The sequence below is a fragment of the Peromyscus leucopus genome, chromosome 8b, assembly GCF_004664715.2.
Source record: "Peromyscus leucopus breed LL Stock chromosome 8b, UCI_PerLeu_2.1, whole genome shotgun sequence".
NCBI lineage: Eukaryota > Metazoa > Chordata > Mammalia > Rodentia > Cricetidae > Peromyscus > Peromyscus leucopus.
Genome location: NC_051086.1, coordinates 71,683,277 through 71,707,371, shown reverse-complemented (window position 1 = coordinate 71,707,371; position 24,095 = coordinate 71,683,277). Strand labels below are relative to the sequence as shown.

Genomic DNA, 24,095 nt, shown 5'->3' with positions numbered 1-24,095 from the left:
ATCCCAGTGCTGAGGAGGTCCAGTTTCAGGGGCTCCAGCCGGGATCTCCATCACCGTTCCTAACGCCCACCCCCGAACCCAGCGCCAAGCAGAAGGATACGACTGAAGCTTCGGCAAGTGTCTCCTCTTTGACTTCCTCATTTTGGTCTTCTCAGAGAAGGCTCGGGCGAGTTCAAACAGCTTCCTACGCGTGGCTAGGGCAGAGAGACTGAGAATGAGCCCTTCACGCTCCAGACAGCCAGAGCATCAGATGGCTTCCCTCCAGGTTTGGGGGCAGCCAGGGCAGCACCAGGCCCCTGGGGTGGGGACCGGGAAGAGGAAAGTGACAGGAACTGCAGATACCAGTGCCACCTAGGGAGCAAGTGTGCCATCCCGGGTCGGCCTCCAGGGGCAGTACAGGCCACCGCTAGCCAAGTACGCAGCCTGCCTCCTGTCCAAGATCCGGGTATTCCTTCCCGAGAGGCGAGAGCCACAGATCTTGGCTTTCTTTCCTGCCGGCTGCCAAGGCCGTCTTCCCGCCCTCCCCAGCCACCTCCACAGTTGGTCCTAGATTTCCATGACTCATCGGAAATTTTCCCTGAAATAAAACCTTGAAAGTATCCCAGCCTCATTCCCACTGGTTATGAGTCTGTGAGATTGGAAAGGGAAGGATGATATGAAGAGGTCCCCTACCCCCAAATGCCTCCCATCCCCACAGAAAGCAGACTCAGCCTGTGCCTCCTGTCTCGGCCAAGCCCTCACACCACAGAGAACGTGAACACTGGCATGCATTACTTTTCTGCAGACAGCTGGCTCAAGAGGATTTAAACTTAATTTGTCTCCAGACTCAGCTGCAGAATAAAGTAAGGTAGGAAGGCCGATTGAGCTAGCCTGTGATTAAAATGTCACCTGAGTTCACCAAGAGTCAATAGCATTAAAAATCCTCACGGGTGGGGGCTCCTTCCTTCTTATGAGGCCCCGGGGCCTGCCTCAAGAGAGCTGGGACAGGGAGGGGACAGGCGCAGGACTCACATTTTCCCATGTGTTTCAACTTGTCCCTGAATAAGGCATCTTCTGACACAGTGGGGTTGGTGTCACTGGTTCCTGGAAGGAGGAGACACCTGCTGAGGGACCAGGCCCACTGGGTCTCTGAGGTCCCACTAAGAGAGAGACTGAGCAGCCGCCAGGGCCCCGGGAAAGTAAACGAGATGGTGCCGCTTCATGGCTGTTTAGGTCTGTCCTTTCCTTACAGCGGAAGTTCGGGCTTCTCCCCTAACCACGGGAGTGTAAGGCAAGTTGCAAGAGTACTTTCTTCTTGCAAGATGCATTTTCCTCTTCTGAGCCAGTGGGGGCAGTCTTAAGAGTGGCTGCGAGTGTGGGAAGCTGGCTGGCCCAGGGTTTCTGTGAACAATCCTGTATCCTCAAAGCCACGATGGTAGTTTGAAATGAGTTGGATGGGGAAGATTTATGTGATGAAAACCCCAAGGGGTGGCAAGCCAGGCTTCTGCACCCAGAACAGAGCAGAGTGTTAGCCATTTGCCAGCACATCACGGCCCTCTGTGCATCCTACCTCCAGTGAACTGAGGCAGAAAGGACACCGAGCCAAGAATGCCGGGGAGATCTTGTCCTCCTTCTGGGTTCAGCCCCTCCGTTATTCCCTCCCAGAAGTTGAACAGGAGTAAGAGCAGGGCTCAGCCAAGAGTCAGAACTCGGTGAGCCACCTGAAGGGAGCCTCCTCACCCACTCCTCATAGTGCGTCTCACTGCCCTCCATCCGCCGCTCACCATGCTCTAACTTAGCTCATCCTGAGTCACCTTGCCTACTAGGTTCCCTTCCAGTCACTCTGATCCAGCTCAGCAGCCCCGCTGTCCCTTAGTAATTTGGGATCAAGGACAAGAAGCTCCATGAAAACTCCCAGATGAACATCTGCTGGGGGCCTAAGCTCCTGGCCTCTTGCTTAGGAATCAGTTCTGCAGGATTTTCTCTCTCTGAGCTGGGATTAGCGGGGCGCCTGACCCTTCTGCTCCTGCCTTCCCGGCCGGCTCAGCTCTAGGATGGCGGTTCTGCTCCTGGAAAAAACTGCTGAGCCTTTTTGGATATGTACATGGGGTGAGGGCAGTAACTGGCCAGGGATCCAGAGTCCAGGGGCCAGGTGTGAAAGCAGGATCTCTGTTCACACTGCCAGCCTCAGCTCCCCTGTAGTCTGTGAGTCCTTAAAACGCTGTCCCTCACCCTCTGGCCTTGCGGCCCCATGCTGCTGGGGCACTCACTGGAGGGGAAGGGATGCAGTAGTTTGAAATGAGTTGGGGCAGGAGCAGTTATATTAGGGACTGTAAACTGCCTGGGCTTCTCTGGCCCTCCTGAGGCCATGCTGAACCATCTAGAATTCAAGGCTCAGAATTTATTTTCCTCACCTATGGGAGGGCATGGCTCTGAGCGGGTAGTCCTCAGCTACTTAAGCGAATGAATGAGCCCTTCCCAGATTAATTTCACCCTCTCCACGCCCTGGATACAGTCAACCTGTGGGTCTCACCTTTGCTGGTTTGCTATTAGGCATTAAGCCTCATTAGGCCAGGCCTCACCAGACTCTGAGGCCTTTCTACTCCCAGTTGCTATTAAGGGACATTACATGGTTCAGCGTGTCCTCTGGTAGGCCAAGATCCAGAAAGAGTTGGGAGGTCAGCCAGCCTGTGGTAACCTACAGCTCCCAGGACAGCAAGAGTCGAGGGCCACTCACTGAAGGGATATCTCACCCCACAGAAGGCCTCCCTTCTAGCCTGCTGAGGGGTCTCAGATCTCACTCTTGGTCTGTTTCCTCATCCTACCCCCAAACTCTCAAAATTGAAGGTAAAGTTGGGGTGTGGGCCCACTGAGCCCATCAGGTCCTCTCTCAGGAGAGCAAGCTTACCTGGGACAGAGGAGGGCAGGCCAAAGTCGTTTCCGACAGCCACATTGCTGGATTTGGATTTCTGGGATTCATACTTCAATCGGTCTGGAAAAGGAGATGGTTTCTATCAAAGAAGTGAGCTCCAGGGCACCCGGGGTGGGCACACAGAGGCTGCTGGAGGCTGAACCCCCTGAAACACACATAAGTACACACACACACACACACACACACACACACACACACACACAGTACACAGTAGGCAGGCACGGTGTCTACCAGCTCTTGAAGAACTTGTGATAATAGAAACGATTGCCTAAAAGCATCCGCAATGTTGGGATGTCAGAACCAGCAGCTTTCCCCAGAGTCCAAACCTATTTTATCCTATTATTTTACGGGTTTGATACGGAGCCTAGGCTCTCCAGGAACCCATGGTTCTCCTGCCTCAGCCTCCTCAGTGCTGGGGCTGCAGGTTGGATGCCCAGCCAAGACTCCTTTGTGCCGCCTGTGGGTCCGCTCCCTCCAGCCCAACACCCGGCAGTACAATTTGCTCTGTCCTCCCCGAACACATCAGACTCCCTCTCTTCCTCCCTCCCTCCCTCCCTCTGTGACCTTTACAAGACCACCTCTGCAGCCTTGTCTCCAAATCCTACCTCAAAAGGAAAGGTAGCCAGCCTGGGAGCAGGGTAACCCATCCACAGACCATGCAAATACCCTGCTCTAACCTCTTCCATCCAGGAAGCCTCCCATTCTAGAGGAGGAGCCAGTTAACCCTGTTCCCTAGGGCTCAAGACATGGTCCTTCTGTCCTGTGGATAGAGGTTGGTGGGAAAGACAGCATTCCTTCCTGGCATCCAAGCCAAAGCCAATGCAGGGCAGACGAGAAGGCCCCAGTGGTCACATCCTTCTTCCTCTGAGTTCCCAGGTGTTCCCTAACCACCACTGGCTGAATCCTGGGGCTCCTGCACAACCCAGGGAGGGCTATGCTTATGTAGGTTAGAAAGTGCCCAGCAAGTTGGCCCCCAACATAGCCCCCTCCTGGGCCCGAGGCCACTGCCCATATCATTGTCTTCTTTCGTGGTGAGGCTGGGTGCCCACCTCTCTCCAGGGCAAGAAGGAAGTCACGGTTACGCTGCAGCTCCTTCATGAACTCCTCGTTCTGCAGGAAGAGGGCAATTCTCTCGTCCTCCAGGTACTGTTTCCAGCGGCTGTCCTGGTCACAGGGCCCAGGTCCTGGCCCTGGAGGTGGGTCTCCCTCTCCACCCCTAGGCTTGGAGCTCCTCCCAGGGTGACTCTGAGGAAGAGTGAGCATACAGATCGCCGACTTAAGTCCATGTATACCAGTCTATGCATGTGTGCTTTCCCAGAATCCTCCAGCCCCTCCCTGTAGTCCCCTCTTCCCAACAGGACCCAGTCATTGGCCAATATTGACTGGGACAACTCAGAACTCTGTAGCAAAAGCAGGGATGACATCAAAAGGACCTTTTCTCCCAACCTAGGGCCACCTCACTCCCTCTTCTGGAACCTAAATCATCCCGAAAGCGATTTACAAACAGCTCAGCCACCTGTCCATGGACTCCCAGTCCCACACCGCCTTCTGCCTTCAGCAGCTGCGGGCCCCACCAGCAGGGCCACCTTGGAGTACACCACCATGCGAAAGAAGCTTCCCAGGAGAGGAAGGAGCAGCCCTGGACCCCACTATGAGTTGCCCCATTTCCCTCCCTCCAGCCTGAGGTGATGGCTGCAGCCAGAGAGTCTCCCCAGGCTGCCACCTTCCCTGGGCCCAACAGGAACCATGGGGTCAGTCGAGAAGCAAGGCCATGGGTTCATCTCTCTTTCCTTATCAACTCTATTCAACAGAAGCAGCTCAGCCTGGCCTTGGAAACCAGGAAGCAAACCTGGCTGGCACTGGGTGAAGAGCCCAGATGAGACGCTGGACAGGCAGGCAGGCATGCAGGTCTGAGGGCAGCTGGTTACCTGAATGCTGTCCATCTGCTGGGGCAGGATTCGGAGAAAGTCATCAGGAAGGTTACCGAGCAGCGGTGGGTTCCAGTTTCTGTAGCGACTCTGGCTCGCAGGTTGTCCAGAGCCCAGGACATCAATCCTAGGGGATGGGAGAGAAGGAGATCAGGGAGCAGCAGTCAGGCCTAGCCACAGCTCTGTTGGCCTGTCACGGGTCCTCAGGTAGATGGAGGCCTTACTCAGAGCATCCCATGCCCCCACTGCCTTCAGGACAAAGGTACTGGTGTGTACTCCGTTGAATGAGGGAAATGGCACACCAAGCAGGAAGGCAGCCAGGCCAGGAGCACTGGGGACCTCTTCCTCTCCTCAGTCAGCTCTGCTTTCCAACTCCTCAGCCTTGGCCTTGGCTTTGGCCTTGGGCTGCTTTCCTGTCACTCAGTACCTCTGGTGCAAATGTCAATGTTGTGGATTTAGATACAGATTTTATGAGTGTGCCCTACAGACTGGGGGTGGGGGTGGATCATATGCTTCTGTGCTTGCTTATGTCCCTAACAGCTGGTTCAGTGCTGAACTTGTCAAGTAGCAGATATCCACCCACCCCCACCCCACCCAACAGCAGACAAGTGGCTGGCCAACAGCCCATCCTGTCCTTGGTTTGTTGGGAAAGGGAGCTCCCAAGATTCCTGGACAATAAAGCAGACCTGAGTTCCCGTTCTGGCTCAATTACAACCAGCAAAGGGTGGGGACCATTGGGGAGACCCTGCTGACCTCCTTCCAAGGTATTGGCTGTCCCCCTAACCCCCCCCCATGAGCTGTAGTCTGAACTGCCAGAAGCCAGGGTTAGAGTCTTGTTTCTCAGGGGTCTATGGGGACTCTTCTCAGGCAAGGTGTGCCTGCGTCAGGTGGCCAGCACAGGAGAGGAAGAAGGGCCTGCCTGCCCTGACCCCAGGGCTCCATCTCTAAGCCCAGGCCTGGAGCTGGGCCAGCAGGCTCCACAGCTCCTCAGCAGCCTGCTGCGTGGCAGCCGCAGGACACGTGTCCTGCTGAATCAGGGAAATGACACATGGAGAAGGCAGGCGGCCCAGGGTGGTGGGGGCCGTGCTGGGCTCAGCCTGGCTTTGATTTGGCCTCCAGCTTCAGGAATCCCTCCGCCCCCGCACTGGAGGGGGGCTTTTCCGTCTGCTGCTAACTTGTGGAAATAACTTCCTTTCCTTTTCTATTTTGGGCTGGTGGCCCGGTGGGTACGAGGGGAGGGCGGGGGCAGCAGCAGACGAATAACCAGCTGCCGAGAGCTAGGGGGAGCTCGATCGCAGCCTGGAGACATACAGGGATCCCCAGCGAGGCGCCTGCAGGGGAACCCAGGACACACATTCCTAGGCCAGGTTTCCTCTACAATGCTCAGCCACTTACGTCCCTGTCCCAAGTTCTGTTTTCCTGTCCGTCCCACAGACACCAGTTTCAGCCATAATGAAGGCTTATCTAGGCTTCATCTGGGGTGCGGTCGACACCCCAACTCATTCACACCTGGAAGCCATCCATGATGGCTGCAGAGGGAGAGTCCAAACTCTGACCGAGACCCTCCGGCCATTGTGTTTCTGGGATGCCCATGGGGTGGGAGCTGACATGGGGAGACCTCCTTTTCTCCTGAGGCTTCCCTGGCTTCTGGGCAGGGGTCCTGGAGAGAGGACCTGCTTAGCCTTCGCCAAGCCCTGGGATGAAGTCACCCTCAGCTGCAGGGGGGCTGGCCCAGCCGAGGCAGCCCGGCAACTCCGTTGTGGTTGGAAAGGAATGTCAGAAATGAGCTTTGAGGCAAAACTTCCAAGGCTGCAATTTCAAAACAAAAACAGCAGGCGGCCTGTGCGGAGGGGTCTCCTGGGGACTCGGACAGATGAAGAAAAGGAATGGGGGAAGGAGACAGAGGCCAAGAAGATCTTCAGGTACTGAGCCCCTGGAGCCCCCAAAAAGAACTTCAAGTATGGTGGGGGGACTCCCCGACACTTATCCACAGGATGTTGGACCTGGTTGGGAAGGATTTCAGAGATGGACCTTTCCAGAAGGCTTTTTTGTTGTTGGTGGTGGTTTGTTTTTTGAGACAGGGTTTGTCTGTGTAGCCCTGGCTGTCCTGGAACTCGCTCTGTAGACCAGGCTGGCCTAGAACTCACAGAGATCCGCTTGCCTCTGCCTCCCAAGTGCTGGGATTAAAGGTGTGTGCCACCACTGCCAGGCTCCAGAAGGGGATTTAAGTGGAGTCTGGACATGCTGTCCACGTGTGCTAGACCCCGTTACAAGTCACATGGCTGGGTCATTCAGGGAAAACCTGGGCAAAGGATCCCAGCACTCCAGGTTTGTTCCTCTGGGATGGTCCTGTCTCTTTGGACCCATTAAGACAGTATCTAAGCTCTGAAACTGCCCTATCACAGGCTCCTCTCAGAGACATAGTGACAGAAAGGGACCAGACCAGTAACCGCTCTCAAATCTAACCCTCAGCAGCCAAAGAGTATTAGCACACCAGCCCACCCGCACCCTGCTGTGGAGCAGCCTCAGTCTCCTGCAGTCGCGGGTAAGGTGTGTGCTCTTGGAAGTTCCACAGAGCCCACGACCTGTGTGCGCTCCACTCACTCTGATGCTCTACACTTTCAGGAGCTTCCCCAGGACGGTCCCCTCTCCCCGCTTCCCGGCCTTTGTGCATGCCATTTCCTCTGCCTGGAACTATTCCTGTCCTCAGTTTCACTAGCCTAATGCTAAGATGTGTGGACTTAAGGCCACGTCTTGGACAGCAGCTTTCTGGGCCCCCCTGTGTGTAGCTCCCCTAAATTCTGATCTATAGGGGAGGGGTCCAGGGGACAAGCAGTGCGCATGTGTGCGTGTACATGCACACACCACACACACACACCCCATACAAACACATATGCACGCACGCACGCACACACGCATGCACACATGCACGCATAAATAAATAAATGTAATTGAAAGTATTTAAGTCCTTTGGAATAAATGCTATGGCGTGGGTCTGTCATGTCCCCCCACAGGCTGTATGTCTGCACACCCGGTCTCCAGCTGGTGGCACTGCTTCGGGAAGTTATGGACTTGGCAGGCGGGATCTAGATGGCGGAAGTAGGTCACTAGGAGCAGGCTCGGAAGATCATACCTGCCTCTGGCTCTGGACCAATCTCTCTGCTTCCTATTGCATGGTGATGTGAAGACTCACCGCCCCGCCCTCTTGCTGACAGGGTGGCTCTACCACACCTTCCCTGCCGTAACGGGCTAAAATCCCTCTCAAACCACGAGCCAGAATCGATCTCTCCTCTCTCGACTCCCTTCCTTCAAGAGTTTTGTCACAGCAACAACAAAGCAGAAGTCAAAGGAAAGTCCTTTACCCCTGAGCTCCGTAAGTCGCCAGAGGTGTGACCTCCAGCTAGGCCTCACCCCGGCATCCAACTCCCACCTCCCAGCCTGCATCCCCTGCGCCACTGTGAGGTTCCAGCTCTCTCCGGTCCCTGACCTGATGGACGGAGGACCTCTGTCCTCCCCAGCTCACCTTCCAGACTCTCAGCTCCCTAAGCTACAGCCTGATTTCTCAGCAGGGGGTGACGGCGATGAAGAGTGATGGCCTGGATGTCAGATAGATGACCTGGGTTCACACCCCAGCTCTTAGCCTTGGGGACAGCAGGGGACCTCTCTGAGGCTCAGCATATTCATCTGTGAAATGGGTAACAGCAGTGCTGACCACGTAAGTCACTGCGTGGAGAACCATGGCAGCGCCTGTCATTGGAAGGTACTTGGCAAATGGCAGCTATTCTTACTAGCTCTCCAAGTTCCCCACTCTCGCTGTTCTGGGGTTCCTAAGATGCCTAGAATGGGGGGATCAGAACAGCAGGCTCCCATTGTGTCACCCCCTCCCACTCAGTCTGTCACTCTAAGGACAAGGTGACCACACCTGGGCTCCGGCAGCCACCGAACACAGCGCCCAGAAAAGCAAGCACCTCGCGTCCAGTGGACACTGCTGGTGGCCGCTTTTCAAGCTTCCAGTAACAAGAGGCTCAGAGCTGAGACAAGTCTCTGGGGACCTTGCTGTCCCCTCTCCTGTCTCCAATCATCAAACTAGCCCAGAAAAAGACACATCTTCACACTGCTTAAAAATCCTCTCCACATCACTAGCCCAGGGGAGACAGAGTCATCCACTGGTGACCGATGGCTACCTGGGGGTGCTGGGCTGAGAGGGATCCCGGGGTTCATCTTGCCTCAGCAGGAGACGGCACGATGATTAATTTCTAACGTGTCCATGGGCTGGGGAAGGGAAGGGCCAGTACCATATTTCATGAGCTCAGCTTCCTACTCTGCCTCTCCCTTGATTACACGTTCCAAGAAGCTGGAGGCTGTACCACATTTAATTAACTGTGTCCCACAGGCAGGTGCTGCTATGTCCAGCTTCTTACGTGGAATCCAAACTCAGGTCCCCGTGCTTGCTCCGCAGGTAGGTACTTGAAGACAGCCATGTCCCTACACTTTATTTTGGGGATGGTTTCTCACTGAACCCGGAACCTACTGGTGCGCTAAATCAGCTGGTCCCTGAACTCCAGGGATCTGCCTGTCTCTGCCACTCCAGCTTTGGCATTACAGATGTGTGCTGCTACGCTCAACTTTTATATGCAGAGGACTAGGAACTCGAACCCAGGCTTCTGTGCCTGCCCAACAAGCACTCTGCCTAAGCCATTTCCCCAGCCCCACAGTGCTGAAGTTCTGAGAGTTCTCCTTGGTGTCTGGGAAAAAATGTACCTTGTCACAGTAGAAGCTGGCAGTTGGTAGAATCACCTCTTGCGGGGGAAAGCCAATTTCCCACTGTGTTTTATTCAAACCCAACTCCTGTCTCCATCTCTCCCTACTGTCCCTGAGACAAAGTGGATTCTCACCGGGGCGGTGGCGTTGGGGGAGCCATCGGGTAAGGCCTGTCGAACACGTGCATGTGGTAAGCTGGTGGTGAGTATACAGGCGGAGGCTCTTCCTCAGAGCTATCCGGCTCCAGCGTCCTTTCCAAGATCTGAATCAGAGACGACAAAGAGATACAGAGCAATACTTATTGACGATATTAGTAGTCCATCCTTGAAGCTCAGTGGCATTCAGATGAGATCGGTACGGGCGAGGACCTGTCTTAGAGAGTGGTGTGCGTTGCTCTGGAAGCCGCTCCTTGGCAAAGCCAGCCTCGTGCACTAACACTAACATGTGGCCCCCATGGCCCCTCAATTATACCCAGCAAAGAGGACAACACACGGCCCCAAAGGACTGTTCACAGCGGCGGCAGCATCTACCCAGGCAATGCTCCAGTGCAGCCAAGTGAACACAGGGTGGAGGAAAGAGACAGTGAGCGGGAGGCTGCGGACTCCGGGCCGTGGGAGAGGTTTCTCGAGCTTGGTGGCCATCACGTGGGCTGCACACTCGAGACCAGGGTCCTCTGTACGCCTGTGCTCTTCTCTGATGATGGCATCACCCATACCCTCCCTCTGTGTATTTCCGTATCTGTTATCTTAGCCCTTCCAGTCTAGCAAGTGAAATCCCATTTTACGCATGAGGAAATCCAGGCCTGAGTGTGTTTTATTTGCTTTGTGGTTCCTGGGATTGAACCCAGAGCCTCACACATGTGGGGCAAATGTAGCTCTACCACTGAGCTACAACCCAATTCTTTTTTTTTTTTTAATTTATTTACTTTTATTTTATGTGCATTGGTGTTTTGCTTGCAGGTAAGACAGGGTCAGATCTTGGAGTTACAGACAGTTGTGAGCTGCCATGTGGGTGCTGGGATTTGAACCCGGGTCCTTTGGGAACGCAGTCAGTGCCCTTAACCGCTGAGCCACCTCTCCAGCCACCAGCCCAACTCTTTTTACCTAGAATTTTGAAATAGGGTCTCGCTAAGTTGCCCTGGCTGGCCTCGAACCTGTTTCATTACTTCTCCTGAGGGGGGGGGGGTGAACAAGAGAGGACACCAACAACAGACCAAAGAAGTGATCTCACCCAAGTCGAGAAGTTACTTAGAGGGAGTGACACCCCACCCCCACCCCCACCAGTTGGATCGCCAAAAGGCCCAGCCCAGCGTGGGCAACAACCTCCTGAAAGCTTCATCGAGTCCCTGATTCTGGTTACCCTCTTGTGTATTCCAGCATCTCCGTCCACCTGAGCTGGAGCAGAAGTGCATACAGCTGGTGTGGGAGGGAGTGGCCAACACCGCAGGGGATGTTCCCTAATGACCCTCGATGCCTGCTGTGAGGGAACAGGCCCAAGCTTGCTGAAGGGCTGGTGTGAGCTGCTCTGAGATGCTAACGGCCATGTCACCTCAGAGGACAGCAGTCCACAACACTTCTGATCCTCCTGCCCCAGCCTGCAGAGCGGCTCAGATTACAGGCCCCGGGAGGCAGCGTCTGGTTAAGTAACATGGCAAAACCACTCGCTGGTTTTAGATTGGAATCTTCAGCACGGACCATGATCTCCACAGTCATGGCCTTCCCTCAGGCAAACCTGCACACCCAGGTGAGATGCTCAGGGTGGACAGCCTAGTTGCCCACTGTCCCTCTAGACCCTTCTCTTCAGCAGGAGGCAGAGAAAGGTCCAGGGTAGGGCGAAGGCTGAGTTCCTATTATCGGTGGATATGAATCTGCCCCCAGAGGCATCTGGGCAGATCCCCGACACACAACTCGCCCCACCCTGTCCTCACAGCTCTGTTCCCACTTTCTCAGAGACCGAAGAACCTGGGAAGGGCTCAGAGACGATAACTGCCTCAGCCCCCGACTCCCCCAGCCCCACTTGAACTCTGAGTTTACAGATGTCAACCCTAACGCTGTGCCTCGTGCGCCTGTCAGTCCAGGTTCCACCGACACACCTGAGCCCCTGGCCAGCCGGGCCCAGCGCAGGGGGCTGGCAGGGATGCCCTTGGCAGTGAGCATGCGCACCACGCCAGCCTGACCCAAGGAGGCCCCCGCCCTGGAATGCGTGTTCTTTCCTGTGAGGCGGAAAGTATTTAAACAGATGCTTCTGCAGAAAAAGAAGAATGAGGCGGCCTGGCTGGCCAGATCCCTGTGCTGCTCACCACATTCCACCAGGAAAGAGAGAGACACCAGGGAAAGGGAATGGGGCAAAGAAGGGGTCCTGGTCCCTGGTGTCTCCCTGTTGCCTAGCACAGGAGATGTCAGCAAGATCCTAGGGTGCCCCGAAGACTCGCTGCTGCCTCCCCCAGCCCGCATCCTCCCAATTCCCACAGCCCTTGGCTCTGAGGGACAGACAGGGTCCAGGATAAGCTTGGTCTGGTGCAGGGAAGAGGAGAGTCCCATGGGTTTCCTCTGATCTGCGGCACGCGCCCAGACTCAAGGAGCACAGAGATGCGGGCAGGCCCTGTAGACTACAGGGCAGCTTCCCAGAGCAGCAAACCCAGCCTCTAGAGAGGAATAGTGGGGAGGAGGCAGCGGGTGGGCAGGCCAGCTCTAGAAAGGAAGATCTGTAGTCCCAGAGAGGGAACCCCAGCATCTTCCTGCCCCACCCCCACCCCGGCTCCATCTTTCCAGCCACAAGGAGCTTGTTCTGCCTCTAAAGGTGCTGGAGGTTCTGTGGCCTCCGGGCCTAACTCACTGTGGGTGATGAACGCCTGCCAGGTGTTCCGGAGGCTGGGAGGGAGGCAGGGTCTGGGCCATTCATCTGACAGGAGCTGTTTCTCTGTGACAAGAATACCCCGTGGGCCAGCCCACCATCCATCAGCCTCTAGAGAGGGGGCCTTTCCCAGTCAGCAGGTATAGTCATTCTTAGTGCTGCTCATAAATTTCCTGCGGCACTTTGCACTGGTTCCGGGGCTGCCTGCTGATGGGCCCAGGCAGGGCTCCAAAGGTGGGGGCTGGGGGACAGCCAAGGAGAACTGAGAAGGGGTTCCACCACCGGGACGGCAGTTCAGGAGGGATGCCTGGGGCTGAGGACGCCTTGCAGAGGCTTGTGATGCCATGGGCACCGCGGGAAAAGGAAAAGCAGGAAACGCCCCGCCGCCTGCCAGACCATCAGACCCGACAGGACCATAGACAGTCAAAGCATGCAGGAAACTTCCAGCTCACGCTGAAAGAATGCACCTACACGTGCACACATGCACACACACTCACACCTCCTTTTAACAAGAAGGGTCTGGATTTTCCAGCGTCCTCTCCACTGACTGATCCAGCAGGTCAAAGGGGTGTGTGAGAGAGGAAAAGGTGACGGGGAGCTGTGCAAAGACAGCAGGCATCCACAGGGCCGGGGACGGCTCAGTCGGCAAAGCGCTTGCCACGCGAGCTTGAGGACCGGAGTCCAACACACAGCACCTGGGTAAGAAGCGGGGCTGGTGGCCCACAGGAGCGATGCCGGTGCAGGGGGTGTGGAGACAGTGGTCGTTATCCCTGGAGCTCCCCAGCCAGCCAGCCTTGCCTAATTAGAGAGAGACTCTGTCCCCCCAAAAATAAGGTAGCTGGTTCCTGAGGAATAACACCCCAAATTGATCTCTGGCTTACACACAAACATGAAAACCCATGTACAAGTGTACACACACACACACACACACACACACACACACACACTCACACACTCATGTATACACACACACTCATGTACACACACATGAGTAACATCTACTCATTGCAAACCTTCCCCTGTATGCCTGGGGAAACACATCACACCAGCACAAGTCATTGTTATCCTCACAGCTGGCTTCTCCTCCCTGGAGCAAGAATCCTAGAAGCACTCACTAAGGAAGGCAGGGAGGGAGGGGGAGGAAGAAGGCCGGCCAGGCCCTGAGGTCAAATCTGGTCCAGAGTCCTCATGTAAACAAGGGTGACTGTTCTCATCAAGTTTGAGAAACAGAAAAGACGGATTTCTGAAGCAACTGAGATACCCAGCACCATCCGGACTCTGGAAAGAGTGGAGTTCAGCTGGGCCTGGTGGAGCATGCTTGTCACCCCAGCTACTGGAGAAGTCGAGGCAGGAGGATGGAAAGTTCAAGGTCTGCCTGGACTAGAGTAAGCACGAGACTCACTTGGGCTGCACAGGGAGATCCTATGTAAAAAGAGGGCCGTGTGTGGCTTGGTGACAGAGTGCCCCTATGGCAGGTAGAGGCCCTGGGTTCGGCCCTCAGTACTGGAAGAACAGAGTGCAGTTCCTTCTTATCTTCCGGTTCTTGTCTCATGCATGGCTCTTATACTAACTGCATGCCTCACCTCAGCCTGAGAACTGCATGCCCTTTTAGGCTGGGGGTTGGCTGGGCACAGAACTTCTGAATGGGGCCGTAGAAAACCAGCCACCCCCACTGGAGGGCCTTGATTCTCTGTGGCTGGCCGTGCCCTCCACCCTGGGAATGGCTCCCTGCTTATGTGGACCTGAGGGCTGGAGCTGAAATACTCCTCCCAGGCCCCCTCACTCTGCATTCATCTCCAGCTCCCTGTCTGTAGGGGTCTCCCCACTCTTCTGCGTGGAGGGTATGGCCAGCCTAACTGGTCTCTCACCCTCTCTGGTCCTGGGGCCAGTTCGCCTTCCTTCTCTGCTCTTGGCATGAGTCTCTCTCCTGCTCACGGCTCTCCCACTCCGGTTCGACTCCGGCCTCCAACCCACACTAGCCTGTGAGCGCCAAAGACATCCTCTGATTGCACTGGCTAAGGAGATACTCTGCGGTCCAAGAGCCTTTCTTGAAAAATATATGCCGGAGACTTCAGTCTTAAAACTGAGGGGTCAGATGTTGGAGTGGGGCCTAGGCACCTACATTTTAAACAAGTACCTTTACTTAGTCCGGGGTCTTGTCCTATCCCTAGCATACCAATGAGTGGGTGCTTGCTTTGCTGGGTGTTTGTTGAATGACTACATGATTGATATTCATAATATAGGTCACTGCCTGATCAAAAGTTTCTCAAAGGAAAAGAGAGATACCTGGTTAGAAGCCAGGCACCCCGCAGGGCGGAGAAGGGGTGGAAGTGGGGGGGGGGCAACCCAGAGCCGCTAAGAGAGACTGGACCACTACCGAAGGTGGATTGCCCGACCCTGACTCTACCTCTGGCGGGATGCTGTCCTCCGAGTCCGAGCTGTCTTCATAGGCGCTGCCACCGCCCGCCTCCAGGTTCATCTGCAAGAGCTGGTCGATGGTGGCGTCCACCGCACCGCTGTTGGCCCGCAGCACGCACTCAATGATGTCGTAGTCCATGTTGGGGAACATGGTCTTGAAGTCGTCCATGGCCTGGTTGAACTCCAGGCGGCGCACCTGGCGGGCCGGCCGGCTGTTGTTGAGCTCCTGAGGGGCTGCGCTGCCATCCCCGGCCCCGGCCCCCGCCCCGGCCCCGGCCCCGCGAGCCCCGGTGGCCCCGCCGCCGCCTCCGCCGCCGCCGCTGCCGCTGCTGCTCCTACGAAACAGGCTGGTCATCTTGCAGAGTCGCTGAGGAAGAATGTTTCTGACAAGCCAAGGAGCCGCCGGCCAGGGGTCCCTCCGTCAGCCACTTGCTTGCTCCGCGGGCTCAGAAGACTCACTCCCGTGCTTCCTGCGTCCACAGGGATGCCTGGCGGGAATGCACGGCCCGGGCTGGGGGACAGGGTCCGGGGTGGTGGCGGCATGCGGACCTTGGCCAGGCTGTGGCTGTACCGCAGATCATCCACATCCCGGAGTCATCCTGCCACAGGGGGCTGCAATGGACTGATGGTGTCACCTGAAAGGAGGGACAGAGTCAGAAGCAGAAGCAAACAAACTCTTCGGTGGTGGGTTGTTAGGAAACGAGGTGACACCCACCCAGCCTAGGGAGACCTGCTTCTCTCTGTTCTCTCTCCAGCTGTCATATCTAGCCTAGTTTGGGTGCTGGGGAAGAACCAGGGCTTTGTGCATACTAAACGTGTTAATAGGTAAATAAATAAGCCTAGGAAAAATACGTATGTCTATTCTTTGCTATTCATTTCTTTTGTTTTGTTTTCATTTTTTGTTGTTGTTTGAAGATAGGGTCTCATCTAGCCCATATTGGCTTCAAACACAAGTGTAGCTGAGGCTGGTCTTGAACTCTTAACCCCCACCCATCTCCTTCCAACGCCCTGCCCCAGCCTTCTGAAGGCTAGGATTGCAGCCATATACCATCATGCTCAGCTTCCCAAAACTGTCCTGAAGAACCCTATGCATTTAAGTCTAGTTCATAGTCCATCTCTGTTCCCTGCCACAGTCAACCTAGCTGGTACCCAAGGCTAGCGCACAAGGACACACAGACAGGAATGAAAGGCATGATTAGGGACTGAAATCCACAACAGAACACCACCCAGCACTCTCAGCCAGGCACTGAAATGGTCACCAAGGTGACATCGCTGCCAGACCAAAGAGAGAGGACAATGTCTAAAGGCACTTGGTAAGGGGCTGGGGATGCAGCCCACCGGGTGGGGTGCTTGCCTAAGCCTGTGTGGAGCCCCCTCAGTTCTGTCTCCACCACTGAACAGAACCTGGCCTGGTGGAGCATGTATGTAATCCCAGCATTTGGGAGGCAGAGACCAGAGGATTAGGAGTTTTTGGCCAGCCTGAACTAGAGAACACGTCTCCAAAAACCAAAACCTGGAGCCAGTGAGATATCTCAGTGAGTAAAGGTGCTTGCCAAAGAGCCTGACCTGAGTTCAGTCCCTGGGCCCGCCATGGTAGGAGACAACTGACTCCCACAAATTGTCCTCTGGCCTGCACGGGGGGGGGGTGGGGGTGGGGGGGGGAGGGGTGTTAGATTGGATTTTCAGAACTTTTTAAAAATTACATTGATTTTTGTGGTGGGAATGGCACCCATGTGCTAGAGCACACATGTGAAGGTCAGAGGACCGACTTGTGGGGGTTAGTTAGTCCTCTCCTTCCATCATGTGGGCCCTGGGGATCAAACTCAAGTCATCAATCTTGTCTGTAAGTGCCTTTACCTGCTGAACCATGCTGCTAGTTTTGTCTGGTTGGTTGGTTGGTTGGTTGGTTGGTTGGTTGGTTGGTTGGTTTTTTGAGACAGGGTTCTCTGTGTAGTCCTAGCTATCCTGGAACTCACTCTGTAGACCAGGCTGGCCTGGAACTCACAGAGATTTGCCTACCTCTGCCTCCCGAGTGCTGGGATTAAAGGCATGTGCTGCCACCGTCCAGCTCTGTTTATTTTTAAAGACAGGGTCATGTAAGTCCAGGCTAGCCTTGAACTCACTCTGTAGTTAAGGATGGTCTTGAACTCCTAATCTGCCTGCCTTCATCATCCAAGTGCTGGAATTACAGCCATGTACCACCATGCCCAGCTAGTGGATTGGATGTGAAAGTGGAAAATTACAGGCACACAGGTTCTGAATAGCTAGCGGACACCGAGGTCCCTTCCTGCCCTGACAGAACTTACTTAATGAGATCATGTGCCCACACCATGTATGGGTATTTCATCCTTGCACATGCTCCCATGTGTGTGAGCTTATTTTACCAGGTGATTAAAACATAAATTCCACTATGCCATTACTTTTATCTACTTAAGGGCACACTGTGGGCATCTTCCCACGTCAGGACATAGAGACCCACCTCATCGTGTTACATGCTTGAGCAGTGGCCGGTCAACAGAGTGAACCATTATTTACCACCCTACTCCCTTGGTTTCCTGCCTGCCCAGAGGAGGCTATCACAGCCGGGGAAGGAGAGCCATGTCACAAGGAGAAAGAAGGTGGCTTCAGGTGATCAGCCCAGGGATTTGGTTATGAGAATGAACCCAAAGAAGGTTGCCACGGATGTGTGGCTGCAACACCCAATCCCCTTCTCCCCTCCTGCCCTCCCCTTCCGCCCACCCCTACAGTAGGAGGTCTGAGGCAGCTCAGTGGTTCCGTTAGGAGTGCTCCACTCTGGAGGCCTGCACTGAGGTCTCTAACCTCTGGGTCACCAGGCCCCAGAAGCCAAGACCTCCATGTTGTTACACACAGGGTCAGAGGCTCTGGCTGAGGCCCTTGAGAGTACAGCCATCATCTCCCTGCCCCTGGCGTAATTCAGCCAGAAAGATCAGAGGCCGGGCTTGTCACTCTGCCAAGGGCGACTCCATGAAGGAAGAAGCCAAGACCTGGTCCACAAAGACAAAGAAGAAAGAAGATGGGCTCACATTCATGCCATGAACTTCATCTCACAGGTCCCCTGGGTGCTTGCTGGGCCTCTGAGTGTTGAGACGGCCCTGAAAGGCATTCTGGAATCAACTGCTGGCTCTCCTGTGGGAATTCCTGTCCCTCTGTTGCCCAGAGCCTTCCTCTTAGGGGCTCCTTACCCCGTTTCCATGCAAAGGAACCGAAGTGGCTCTCAGCCTGTGTCAGGTGTGGCAGGCTGCCCCACGAGGCTGCAGGGGTGCAGGGCTGCACTGCCCTTGGGAGGGGTGGTGGGTATGGGGGCGCTTTCCCAGCCCCAGGCTACCAACCCAGGCATCCCTCCAGATCACTGAAGGATATGTGAACTCTCCCAGCACAGGCCAGGCCCTGAGGCCTCCGCAACAGGACACCCCAGTTCAGGGGACCACCCAAACCTGCCCGCCCCCCAAGCAGTTGATGAGGAGCTCAAGAACATGGAGTGAGCAATGGAAAACCCTAGATCTTTCCACCAAGGCAGCTCTGTGGGTTTGGAGAAAGTGATTCAGAAACAGGAAGCCAGGGAAACAGGATTTGACAGACGGACGGACGGACGGACGGATGGACGGCCAAGACTCAGAGACTCCCAACAGCCATGCTGTTGTAACTGGCACCATGTAGGGGCTAGGTTCTCAGAGTATCGTCCTCTCTGCTCCTTGTTAAACTTAAGCCAGCCTGAGGCCAGGGCTGAGACAGGCTAGCATGAAGGGAAAGAATCAGCAAGTCCGGCTGCCTTTGTGGAAAACCCTGCTCAAATGAACAGCGTTTTAAAACTCATGGAAGAATGGGGGCACCCTGACCACCCAGGATCACGAACTTGTGCAGGGCACTTTCGCTCATCATCTTTATCAAAGCTCCTTTTATCTTTATTATAATTCTCCAGCCCACCTTCATTTTTATACTGGCAGGAATGAGTTCGGAGAAGTCAAGTAACTTGTCCAAAACCAGGTAGGAAGAAAAACCAGAATTAGCATCCCACCTCCCAAGAGCTAAAATGCCAAGTAAGGCTTGCAGGGCTAAGAGCCAAGGAGCCTGAGAAATGCAGCCACGTGTGCCTCAGCTTAGGACATTCCATCAAAGGAAACATGACCCAGACAGCACAGGGGAGGTCTGCTGGCACTGCCCCAGACCTGGCTATGTGACCTTGGAGAGAGCAGGACACCTCTTTGAACCCACTGCTAGTGTGGGCACGAAAACAGGAAGGGGATTCCTGATGAGCTTGTGGTAGAGGAAGTGAATCAAACTTGCCAGGCCCGTTAGACCTCTCCCTGAGCGAATGGGTGTGGGTAACCTCAGGACCTGGAAGCAGAAACTCCATACCTGTCCTCCCCCCAGGGCCCAGGGAGCCAGGCCCAGAGCGGCCTGCTGCCAACCTCCGATTGGAGTGTGAGAAGTTGCAGGGCCTGAGTCACTTGGAGCCCGGCCCAGGGAGGTGGGCAGGCTGCCCCAGTGTGGCTCACTCAGCCTTGTCCAAGGTCAACTCAGCCAGCCTCCTGCCTTAAGAGGGCCTGTTCATGAAGGCTATGGCCTGCTCTGCCCTAGGGGTGAGGCAGTTTGAGGACCAGAGGGCTGGGCTCACAGCGGACCCCGGGAAGACTGTGTGACTTGGGGAAATGATTTCAGGCTTCCGAACCTCAGCTCCCTTGCTGGCAGAAGCAGTGTGTATGTGGGAGGGATGCTGGGGTGGAACTTATGTGGGTTCCTGGGATGGAGGAAGTCCCTGCTGGGACAGGCCGGGATGAGCTGGTCACAGGCCTTGGGTACCCCACACTACACTTGCTTCCTGAGTAAATCCTGTGGCTTTAAGTACCCTTTTCCAGCTGCCTCTGGCTTTCGCTTTTGGATTTCCTACAGACATTCCCTCCACCCCACACCTATCCAGCCTACTATGGCCTCCACCTAGGTGCCCACCAGCAGCTCTGACAGAGTGGGTCAGTCCAATCCAGCCTGTGCCTCCTGTCTGTATGCCAGCTCTGCCCAATCAGCTTCACAGCTGAGGTCAAAGCTTTGGGAACATCTTTAAGAACATATCCCTTACACACTCGATTCAATCTACAGTCCCTACCTTCCTTGCCTTTAAATGGTCCCTCGGACATGGTGGCTTCTCCTTCTCACCCCTTGCCACCTCTCCGCCTCCCTGGGGACTGCACGTTATGGTGGCATGTCTTTCCTTACCTCCCAAGCCCCTGGTGGCTAGTCAGACCACCTCCCAGAGCTTCCCTGTGGCCTGGCACGGCCCCTGGGCTCCTGCCATCAGATGCATATGTATGGAGCTGAGCAGGTAGCTCAGTTGGTAGGGCGCTTGTCTGCCATGCAGGAGGCCCTGGGTTCGACCCATAGCACTGTACTAGGCAGGTGTGGTGGTGCACGCCTGTAATCCCAGCCCTCAGGATGGACATGGGGGCAAGAGGACCAAAACTTCAAGGTCATCCTCGGTTACACAAGTTCAAAGCCGTTGTGGGATACAAGAGCCCCTGTCTCAAGAAAGACAAAAAAAAAAAAAAAAAAAGTAGACACCTATGCCCACAGGTATACCCACGGGGAGACACACGTAGACACAGACCCAGACGGCTGCCTTGAGCAACCCATGCGCTTATCACGCCACCAACAAGCCTACACTCTCCCTCAGGGCCTCGGGCTCTAGGAAGTCACTGTGTTGCCATCCCACAAATCCCACAGCTGCTTCTCTCCCTCCTTCTGGCCCCTGCTGCGGCACTATGGGGGGAGGGGTGGCTCTGCAGACCCAGTCTGCCTCCCAGCATCCCTTGACCTCTGCTCTGCTTTGTCATCCTCTGTCACAAACACGATAGCTGGTACGCTTGTCGGTGGCCATCTTCTACCCCAGACCGGAGTTCCCCAGGGTGGATTTGCTGTACCCAGTGTCGCAGCGGCACCCGGCACAGTCAGTCCGTACCGGCCAGGCGGGCATGCAGAGCAGCAACCCGCGGGGGAACACAGGATCAAACGGTGGGCGTCTAAATTAGCCCTCTCTCCTCTGCTGTCTTACTCCCCATTGCCACCTACAAGGCCCAGAGAGGGGCTCTAGGACCCCATTTCCTAGACAGAGTGACTGAGGCTAAGGTGGTTCAGCTCCTGTCCCACAAGCTGTCTCTGCCTGTCTTCAGGGCCTTCTCCTTGGCACCCAATTCTGATGGCTACACCCATGTCTGCTCCAGGGGTCAGGGGACAGTCCCACTTCCATAACTGACTTGATTTGCATTTTTTTCCCCAAGCAGGCACAGGGTCAACCTAGAAATGTGGGGGTTAGAACTTGAGACCCCAGGAGGAGGTTTGAGGTATGAGGCTTCCTCTCTAGCCATGAGGAACCTGGAGAGTCTTTAAGGGGCTCCTTTCTTGCTTAGGAACCAGGCTCAGCCCAGTGACTCCACCAGGCCAGGCCACTAGGTGGTGTCCCAGGGCCCAGGCCACAGCGGCTCCAGGGAAAGGGCTAACCGCAGCTGCCCTCCCAGAACCTTGTTGTGCCCTGCCCCCACCTCGGGACTGCCTGGAGGACAGCAGAGCCGCCCGATAGCACAGGCATCTTAGAAATGAGGGGGGCAATGTGTGGCAGGCGGGACACCACTTTCTATGCTCTGTCCTCGGCAGACGGAATTAATCCACCCAAGCATTTTGTCCTCCAGTGCCCACCCGGACTAGGGACCCTGTGCAGCCAGGTGCCGTGGCGGGGGCCTCAGGGCAAGACATCTGAAGGGTGACATCTGCACTCTGCCTACCCGGGAGGGGAAGCAGGGCCCAGGCTGACTGCATCAGCAAGACTCCAGATACCAGGGCCAGAGGGGTCAGAATGAGGTCATGTGTAAACGTGGCTAAGTCCCGGCGAAACCTCAAGTGGGTGAAGCGGTGCGAGCCCGAGAAGCGGCTGGGCCCCCGGGCAGCTGCATCCTCATCCAATTATCACCTCGGACACCGTGGGGGTGGGTGCAGGGCAGTCTGCCGAGTTCCACGGCTTCTGAACTGAAGAGGCCCCGAACGGGAGGAGCGGGCGGTGGGCAAGCAGGAGGCAGAAGCTTCGGTGGGTGTGTGAGTGTGCGCCGGCGGGCGGGCGGGCGGGCGTGTGCGCCGCCAAGCGCCCTGGGGAGGAGGGGCCGCGCTGACAGAGCCGCCTTGTCCTCCGGCCCCTGCACAGGCTTGTTTTCTTCCCAAGCTATTAATGTCGCTGTAGCTTCAAAAGCCGGGTGACCTTTAAATGCCGAGCCTTCTGCTCCAGCCCAAGGCTCGGAAACGGCTTAATGGATCCTCAGCCCCAAAGGGTCACAGCTGCTGCGAGGACAACAGAGCCCGCCTCATTCCCAGAGCCCCCAGGACGGCAGGGCAGCCACACCTGTGCCCATTCTTTAACCCTGGCACAGCAACGGGAGCAAGAGGCCAGGTCGGACGTGGGAGGAGGAGGGCGCCCCGGGGGTGGGGGGCAACACTGTTGCCACGCCCGCTGTGTGACCAGCTTTGGCCCCTCGTCTCTCTAGTCACCCCCTTTTCACCTGTTAAACATATGGCGTTTTGAAAGAGGGCGGCAGAGGGGAGAAGGAGAGGTGAGAGTGGGAAGTGAGAGGGTGACGTGGGTCCTGCAGAGTCGGCCCAGCAGTTGAGTGTGCTTGCTGCTCTTGCAGAGGACCAGAGTTCGGTTCCCAGCACCTACTCACTGGCTGGCTCACAACCCCTTGAAACTCCGGTTCCAAGGGATCCAAAATCCTCCGCTGGCCTCTGTGGGCACCTGCATACATATGGTATACACGCAGGGGCATGCACACATATACACATAAATAAAAATAAATTTAAAGAATAAATAAAATGGAGGAAAAAAAGGCAACTCCCAAACTCTCTGCTACAAACAGACATGATTTCCAGGCTAGGCAGCCAGCAGGGGTGAGAGGCTAGAGGGCCATATCTGCCTTCCCGGGGCTACCACGTGGCCCAACTCCTCTACACCCCCACCTTCTACTTAAGTGGATCTGGAAGGCTAGGGCACTGAAAATAGGCTTTTTTGTTGTTTTGTTTTATGTTGAACTCTTTAAAACATATGAAGAAGAAAAGTGGGGGAGAAAAAACAGGGGGGGGGGACTTTTCCTTTCCACTCACACTTCTCTCTCCTTGTCAACATGAGTAGCCAAATGGACATGAGGATGAGGCACCAGGGCAAAAGGATCCCAGGGAGGTGAATACCCCTCCCCCGTGGGCAGATTTGGCCCTAGATCCTCAGGCCTTAGGACACCATCCTTCATCCCTGACCTGACACTTAGTGGCCATAAAAGGCGCCCCTCGGAGTCCAGCTCTGGCTCCAGCTGCTATGATTGTAGATGAAGCTCCTCGGGCATTTGCAACATCCAGTTCCCATGCTAAGCTCATGGGAGGCTCACACCTGGAATCCCAGGAAAACGCTAAATGTTCAAAGCCAGCGTGTGCTACACTGGGAGAACCCAGTACCAAAGCATAAAGCAGGACTCTCTCTGTGTGTGTGTGTGTGTGTGTGTGTGTGTGTGTGTGTGTGTGTGTATGTGTGTGTGTGTGTGTGTGAATGCTCTTCATGCTCTCTGCAGCCCTAAGCGGTCGGTGTTCTCCTGCCCTCTCCGATGGTATAGACGGAAAAGTGAGCTACAGAGAGTGTGAAACACTTGTTCAAGGTCACACGGCTAAGTGGCCAAGCTGAAATCTGAAGCCAAGCTGTCTGATTCCGGATTCAACACAACATCCATCAGGCTGGAGAGCAACCCTGTGTTCCTGGCACAGAGCACAGAATGGGCACACAGGACATACTCCGGAACTGGGGGTGGCATTGAATCCTAGGGGGCAAACTAACCCTGGAGGGGCTGAGGGACGCTGGACGGGGGTCTGCCAGCTATGAAACAGTGCTCAGGTCCAGGGAGCAGGGGTGCAGGGAATCTGCAGGTCAGGTTTCACCCAGAAGAACAGAAAGCTTGCGTAGTCCCATTCCACCAGAGTTGTCAAGTTGCCTGAGTAACAGGCTGTTTAGCACCAAAACCTGGGCGGGTTATGGAATATTTCCACAACAATTTTTCCTTCTATCAACAAACCCCACCAGCTCAGCCAACGGTTCAACTTTGGGCCGGGGAGATGGAACCTCATTGGGTAGAGAGGGGCTGCTCCCACTCCACCCAAGGAACTGGCAGCAACATGTACGTGCCTGGGAT

The 24,095-nt window shown here is 55.5% G+C and overlaps 1 protein-coding gene across 1 annotated transcript in view; it reads right to left on the bottom strand.

Moving 5' to 3' along the window:
* The window catches only part of Cuedc1 (CUE domain containing 1), an 85,076-nt gene that overhangs the window by 5,757 nt on the left and 55,224 nt on the right, over window positions 1–24,095 (bottom strand). Inside the window, exons 2-8 of the mRNA XM_028878223.2 lie at window positions 14,861–15,506; window positions 9,735–9,862; window positions 4,840–4,966; window positions 3,961–4,156; window positions 2,888–2,971; window positions 1,012–1,083; window positions 101–194 (exon numbers count right to left, since the gene is read on the bottom strand). Of these exons, the coding sequence (XP_028734056.1) occupies window positions 101–194; window positions 1,012–1,083; window positions 2,888–2,971; window positions 3,961–4,156; window positions 4,840–4,966; window positions 9,735–9,862; window positions 14,861–15,226 (1,067 nt within the window). The 5' untranslated portion in view covers window positions 15,227–15,506. The remainder of the gene's footprint in view (window positions 1–100; window positions 195–1,011; window positions 1,084–2,887; window positions 2,972–3,960; window positions 4,157–4,839; window positions 4,967–9,734; window positions 9,863–14,860; window positions 15,507–24,095) is intronic.